This window comes from Ctenocephalides felis, unplaced genomic scaffold, assembly GCF_003426905.1.
Source record: "Ctenocephalides felis isolate EL2017-DRISC unplaced genomic scaffold, ASM342690v1 CF-g0.4_SCAFFOLD_03571, whole genome shotgun sequence".
NCBI classification, from domain to species: Eukaryota; Metazoa; Arthropoda; class Insecta; order Siphonaptera; family Pulicidae; genus Ctenocephalides; species Ctenocephalides felis.
The window spans coordinates 30790682-30799177 of NW_020539725.1; the positions used below are offsets into that span (position 1 = coordinate 30790682).

The 8496-nt window shown below is 25.5% G+C and overlaps 1 protein-coding gene across 1 annotated transcript in view; it reads right to left on the reverse strand.

The window, feature by feature from the left end:
- LOC113385903 (ATP-binding cassette sub-family G member 4-like) overlaps positions 1–8041 on the reverse strand; it is a 33265-nt gene extending 25224 nt beyond the window's left edge. Inside the window, exon 1 of the mRNA XM_026623725.1 lies at positions 7894–8041. Coding sequence (XP_026479510.1) covers positions 7894–8041 — 148 coding nt within the window. The remainder of the gene's footprint in view (positions 1–7893) is intronic.
- Positions 8042–8496: the final 455 nt, after the last annotated feature.

An 8496-nucleotide genomic window follows, 5' to 3' on the forward strand; every position in this document is an offset into this window, starting at 1 on the left:
TTTAAATACAAGTTTTATATGATACTAGCAAGCAAATTTAAATTTTATGGCATTTGTCGGTCAAAAATAATCATTAGACATATGCACATCAGATATTTTATAGAGATTTTAATAGTAAGTTCAAAATAGTATAATTTTGGAAAAATTTAAAATATTATGGTACGGAAAGATCCAGCAATTTGCCTTAAGGCACGATGCCATGCACCACTAGTTTGATTTCTTTTTCAATGATGCATATATGGTCATATATGAAAATGTGACTAATGTTTCGACATGAAATCGACTGAACGTTTTTCGCGATTTTCACCATAATACTCTAAAAACTATATCATTTGTCTTTTTCTGTTAAAATATTATAAATATTATTTGTATGGAAAATTGTATTTGTATGAAAATGATCTAATGATAAAATCTGGTAAAAACATAATATTATGAAATATGGAAATAAGATAATTGATGTCAATGATTTCCATAAAAAATAATTATAACAACATCAAGCGTTGTATTATGTAATTTCAAGGTCTAGTATAACAATCGTAATAATTGCCATATTGTTAAAAAACGAAATTTAATCATTATTGCAATATATGTTTTTTTACAGTATTTTAAAAACAAATTAATTTCGAAATTGCCGAATTTTAATAAAAACCTAAATGGTAATTAACCAAAAAGTCATAGAAAAATTTCAAGCAGGTGATCTAAATCTAAATAAGTCAATTAACAAAACTGATCACTGAAATTGTGAAATATATGATGAATTATCGATTGTGAACTTGACACCATGAAAGCTAATTGGTTAAAAGCTGATGTCAACAATTATCAATCTGAAATACGCATGATTAAAAAATTAAATGTTGAAATTATACAAAAAATATTTATATTCTTAATTTGTCATAAAAATTTAAATTACGGGAGTAATGAACTCTAATATAGCTAACATATTTTGTTATCATATAAATGTCACAGCCTGAAGGCAATTTCATGTTGAGAGAGCACGACTTTTTATTTTTTGGTTACGTTTGACTTTTTTTAATTTTAATTTTAAGGGAAAAAGAAAAAAAGTTTTCTTTTACTATGAAAAAGTTGACAAATGAAACATAAACAATGAAAATAAGATGTATTCACCTGTGTAACTTGCTTTTGGTCAGAAAACCAATAACAATAATTAATTTTTTATCACGACCTCCAGTTGCCAAAATCGCGAAGAATAGCTTTCAAAGTGTGTTTCAATCTATCTCATTTCAAGTTCTATTTAATTGTTTGTAAACTAAAATTGTTCAATGTTATTAGACATTTTAAAATTTTATAAAAATGCAATAAAGTTTTTTGATTACTTGACAACAGGTAGAAATACAATATAACGTCACTGATAATGAACGCTAATTAGTCAGCTAGTTTTTTCTAACAAAATGCAAACTACTTGCAGTGCAAATTCAAAGAACAAATATTAGACACCTCTGGTAATCAATATTATTAACATATTTTAGAATAATTATGATTAATTGTATCTATTGTAAGAATACATTCTAGGAAAGATTATATCCTTCTATAATGATATAACGTCCTTCTTGATTAACAAATCATTGATTGTAATGTGTTTTTTAATATGCATATAATCATAGAAACAACCAAAGTCATTGATAAAGTATAATAAATTCTCATTGATAGAATAGTCCATTAAACTAATTAGACTAATGGAATAACCAAATTAAAAATTCATATTTCAATTATAAAGAACGTAATTGTAAAAGTAGGTTTCTAAAAATCCAAGTACGAAAACTAATTTGTTCTATATTGAGTACGTACTATAAAATATAAATTCGAAGAAAAACAAATAATAAAAGTTAATTTTCTATTGATTTTTATATAAATAAGTTTCATCGAATACTTTAGAATTTTAGATTTTTTATTTTATTTCTGTAGTTTTATTCGGTGTTTAATTGTTAATTGAAATTTTATTAAAATTGTTTTGACTTGTTAGCTTTTTGAAATGGTATGTATAAGTCTTTAATGAGAACTAAAAAATAATAAAAAAAATATATTGAACTTTTTGTAATTATTTTAGAGATGTTGAAAGAGAATTTGGTAATATTTTTTTTAAAAACTCTATCCAGAAAATTTTGTGAACCAATTCACCATTAAGATATATTTAAATATATCTTTTTGAATTTAAATTGAATTTAGACAAAAAATAACAATCTAAAACGTTTTATTCTCATTTTAATAGTCCTTTATGTATCATATGCCCAGAAAAATCGTAAATATTATCAGTTAAATAAAATCGCATAGTCAGCACATTTGTCAAAGCATTTATAATAGTATGTAATGGATCTGACCTCTGTTTACCTTTAAGCTAATGTCCAGAAGTCAAACTAACTCCAGGAAATTTCTTATCTTAGATCTGTTTTAATCTAAACACGTGCACTTTGCATATTCTTATTTTGATAGTGCAATGAAAGCAAATATTTATGAATGCAACATATTTCTCTACAATATTGGATTAATAGTGGAATTTAACTAGTCTACAAATGATAAGAATGAGATCAGACTCTATTAACTTGAGATTAAAGTTAAAGAATTGTTTTCAAAAAAAGAAAAATAGAGAATTTAATGTTTTTACATTTAAAATATAAATAAAGTGACTAATTTTTACAAAATTGATTTACAAAGAGCAGCCTTCTCTTTCTTCATTTATTTTAGTTCAGATGAAAAATTCAGACTCTATAATATAGAGACATCAAGCAAGAGTAATTTTTATTCTATATAGAGTCTATATAGATTTTTCATCTATATAGATACATCATGATCATAAACTAATTTATTTTGAATACTGATTTCAACATTTATAGTAATTTTGAAAGTATTGGACCGGAACCGATATTATAGTGTTTAATTTACCGAATAGTGAGTCATTGTTTTCTACCGAAAATCATTGTTTAAAAACACTTTGTAGACATAGTTAATGGTATATTTAACTAACTGCCTTTGTCAACCTATTAATTTTCCCAGCACCTTAAAAATTTTTCATACAAGAGTAGGCGCCTTTCTAAAATTTGACAAATAAGACATGAAAACTTCAATATATTATCTAATACATTTACGGTATCAAATTCGCAGATATTTTGATTTACAACGAAGGTTGTTTCTTAACCTTGCCAATGAATTCAATATGATCTCAAGCAGTGCATACTGGTTTCTAACTTGTATATATATAGACAATACTAAAATCGTAAAAATTCTATTTAAAAAATCCCGTTTTTTAAGAATTACATTTATTTTTTATCTGTTTTTATTAATTTAGCTATTTCTTGTTTCAATCTTCTGCGTTTCAAAATACTATTTTTTGTTAGTAACCAAAATCATAGGCAAAAATGGATTCACCCCATATAATAAACAATCACTGTTTTGTTTCTAAAAGATTTTAAAAATATATAAATTATTCTACATAAAAAGATGAATCATATATGCAGATCTATTAATTCTTCCCAGATGCAATAAAGCATTAATTTATAGACTTTATTATATATGGCACACGCTCCGAATTAAATTGATCTTTCAATAATAAATCAATAGATAATACAATTTTCCAGTTTGATTAGCATATGATTGTTATATGCGCTCGTGCATCATAAATAAAAAAGTGCATATTTTTTGTTGACGGGCAATTCTTACGCAACTTGCATTTCTGCATTCATTTATGGATTAATGTAGTTACAAAGTGTGCAAAAAATGTGTGAATTCATTCAATATCAAGTAAGTTTGTTTTTGTATAAAATCTCGCGCATGTTTTATATAATATATAATATATACAAAGTTGTTTATTGTTATTGACTATTGAAATATAATTATATTATTATTTAGTAAGAATTATTATCTTCTTAACACTGCATTAGCGTAATACTAGGAACTTACAAGTTCTTCTATGTTAATTTTAGGCTATATCACTATGTTAATAGTACGATTCTTTGATGATTGTTTGTTATGTATGTAATTGATGAATAGTAATAAAAAATAAAAGTAAAAGACCTAATATGACATTTCTATTCAAGTAATAGAGTTTGATTGACTATACGTTTCGTCGCCAGTTGCAATGTTATAAAGACTGTTATAATATAATCTATAAAGAAAATCACTTCATTTTTTTCAGTGTATAAAAAAACAACTCAGTAGTAAAATTTTCTCTACCTAAGAATTTTTAATTAGATTTTTGAGCAAATCTATAATCTCAAGTGAAAATCTGATGTCACTATATTGTTTGATATAGAACTGGTCGAGGTATCGCACTCAGAAAGGTAGTTGTTAGACCAAATTTTTCCCACAGAGCTTCGAACAGCTCAAATAATTCATAAAATAAATTAATTCTTCACAGCAAAGACATCAATTGAATCAATTGATTCCATCTTCAATCCGAACGCTTAAAAATGTATCATATATGAAGATTTGTTTATAAAAAAATGAAATAATACAATTTTATATAGTTTGTTTATAATTAATCTCGTTCAATGATATTAACTACACCCATGAATTCTTCAGACAAAACCTTCGAATTATTATTTGTTATGATCACTGCAAAAATTTTCTTAGAAGTTAAAAGCATCAATTCGAATGAAATGCCATCTCTGCCTTTTTGACTACTATTTTAGTAAATTCTGCTGATATACATATGTATGTATAGGTTTATTTTGTTGATAAATTAACAATTATTCTACTGATCTATATTTATCGAAATATATATTTTTAAAATTGAGAAAAAAATTAAATGATCTCTATAATTTATTATAACTATTATAGCAAATAAAATTCGTCAAAAACCGCGCAAGTTTGAATGAAAAGTTACATTTGCAATTATGTAACATATAAAATTAGTTATGCATGCTTCGAGTGTTACTAGCAAATTAATTTTATTACTACTATGTTTATAATGATAATGTCCTATATCATACTACATCAATTCCGCATGTTTGTACATATTATGTGAACTAAAACGGTTTTAATTAGGCTGCCTCTTGACAGTCATGTGGTTTTATTTTATATATAAATGATTTAAATTTTATATATACATGATTTATAAAAAAATGTCTAATGATTTTCCTTTTTGCCAGTTATTCATTGTTTTTGAAATAAACTAAAATATAATAATTCATATCTAAAAGAGTATATATATACATTTAAAAAAAATAAAAATAAAAAATGTTATGTGGAAAGGTAAATAAATTAGTGAGTAGTTCTAGGTAGTATACTAAAGATGATAAATTCCTTCTAATTGCGAATGATATTATATCATTTATAAGTTATTGGTTGAGTAATTTTAAATCTAATAATCAAAATCTATAAAATATAAACAGAACAGAATAGTTTTTGAACTATTTAATTTGATTTTCCTAATCGTTTTAAAACGCAACAAAGAAATTAGTGAGCCTCATAGTGATTAGTGATTATATATGACATAGCAGAGAAAACAGTGTGAATCACACGAATTAATCAAATTTGAAATAGACGTCAATTATAAAGTGCAATCAGAGAAGCCCACAATTTTAATTAATGTATCCCTATATGATCGTAGTTGACCTTTACAATTATACGCACATGATCGTCATTTAATTCAATTTCGTCACTTTTTGCTTCAATTTACGGTTTCATACTAAAACGCTATTTAAACAACACATTCAGATTAAAGCACTCGAAATTTTCTAAAATTCGGTAAAAAATGAATTTCATCAATATTTTATAAAATATGTATTAATTTATAAATAAGTTTATGAAAAAAAATCAAATGTTCGAAAGTCGAAAAACTGAAATAAAAAAGTTTTTCTTTTAAATTATATTTTTATTTTTTGCGCGATTAAAATTTCGTTTCGCATAATAATTTTATTCGTGTAATACTTGTGTATATAAGCGAAAAATACAGTTTCCACTATCACTAAAATTTCACATTTGTAGAGAATTTTTAAATTTTTGGTATTTATAATTATATTTATTTAATACTTGCTTAGCTTATTTTATATACAGCAGTTTTCATTAAAAACTGCTTAAAAGTGCTTGCAATATAGAAACCTAACACAACACTAAACAAATTGCAGGGTCAAGAAAAACTACGCAATGTTTATCTGCCCTTATTAGTACTTGCATATAGGTTCTAAACAATCGCCAATGAATTTATTATTGTGCTAATAGTCAAATTATTGTTTCAAATCTCATTAATTCAAAACCATTCACGTGCTTAAACTTTGTAATTGTGATTTAGACCGTAACCAATTATATAGATATTAGTAATATAAAATGCATAGATAAAAGTCAATATGTACAATAAATGATTCAGAATAAATTATAGATTGCTAATAATGTACAAATTCACAAATTTTCCATAAAGTTTACCAAATTCATTTTTGACTAATTTAAACAAATGTATTGCAACAAATATTTCATATAGTACTAATGCAGTTGAAATTAGTCTATGAATAGATACCAGTATTGGTTTTGATAATGTCAATAATTAGAATTTTATTTGATTTTCTTGCTGATAAAATATATAATAATAAAATCAATACGTTTCGGCACGTTTAGGAACTAGGTACGTTCCATCATCAGGTTTGTCTGTCAAAAACTTTTTTTTTTGAAATAACAAAATTAATGATGATCAGTAATATTGTTATTTTATAAAAACAGAAAAACCTGATGATGGAACGTATGTAGTTCCAAAACGTTATGAAACACTAATTGTTTTTTTAATTATTGGATTAATTGTTTGGAAAAGAAACAAGGCTATTTATTGAAAAATCCAGGATTTATATATATATATATATATATATATATATATATATTTATCTATATTTCTTGGGTCATTGTCCTTGAACTTCTTTTAACTACTTTGTCCGATAATCACGAAATTTTTGGCGTGTCAATAAAATAGTTTGAGAATGGGTTCGGTTCAAAATTTGATCCGACAGAACAAGTTTCACTAATATACCTTCATTCGCGCTATTATTAAAATATTTTCATAGATGTGAAAAAAATTGCTTTACTAGGCAGGGTTGTGAGTTCGAGCCCCCGCTATGGGAGACTCGAAGTAGTGACATAAATTTTCACTTGAATATATAGATCAAAATATGTTTGCAATTGAAAATAGCCTATTTCGGGTACTGCGGTGTCAAATGGCAACGAAAAATCTTTCAAGCAATTCATCAGTGAATCGACTTAAAGTTTAACTCAACTCACTGACCTGCCCTAGGGCAGTTCTACCCACTACTATAATATATATAGCAATTTCTAAAATATATTGCAATAAATGTATATTTTTTTAAAAGCAGAATTATTCTCATATTTTATTATTGAAAAATCAACGCAAGAAAAATAAAACGAATCATTCTTTTGACATCCTAACTTTAGAGAACATTTTTAAAACGACAAAGATTAAGATTATTCAAGGAATGCTTGAAATTCAAAATCAATTTTGTATTTTAATTTATATTTGCATTAATGTGAATTTGAAATGTTTTAAAACCAAATTGTACATTTTTAATATTTTTTGCTTTCTCATTTTCTAATAAAAATTAGAACTTAAGACTTGAGGTTGATTGTGCTTTGTGCTTTCTCGCTATATTTAGATGGTAACTAAATGGTTCAAATCTCTACATTAAATACATTTATTTTATGATTAGAAACTATCTAATAGTGATTATATATTATTGAATTGAATACAATTTAATGCCCAAAATGGAATATTTTCTTTTGCAAATATATTTGGGATCTATATTTCCAAAAGATAATAAAAACAATGAGAAAATAAATTCATTTTACAAGCTAATCTATTATGATCAAAAGTTGAAAAAATTAATATAAACTGAATACCATAACTCTAGTTTACCCATGAACAAAATAATTTAAAATAATTACCATTTCCTCCAATCCTCACAGCATAAGTCAAGTCCTGAAACTCGATATCAACAGGTGGTCTCGGTGACAAATCAGTCAATAAATTGTAATTTGCATTATCACAATCCACCGCAACGCAATCAGAAGCACTTTCTTGAATTTCAGTCATTTTCACATTTAACAACAGAATTAGAATGTTTCAAATATCGTCACTTCAGCAAAATCAGCAAGCACATCCACCTTTGTTCTAGAATCGGAAGATGATCATTTTTGTTTATAAATGAAAAAATTTGAGTTAATATTAGTCATTGCGGTAAAGTTATGAAATAAATTTAGAAGACGTAAATTTATAAAATAAAGAGTCGATTCTAATTTATCTGTTTATCGATAAATTTATATTTTCTGCGCAAATTTTCGTTGTATCTTGCGACCACGAACGTTGGTATATGAATGAACGATTGTGAATGCGATAGTACTGAGGCACGTTCCGCATAGACAAGCCTAGTTAAAGCGCCTTGTTGCTGTCATTGTTGTGTTTGTGGCGATAAATAATTTAAATCATATCCGATTTTATTCTATTATGATTAACACGCAATGATTTTCAACATGCAAACTCATGCCTAT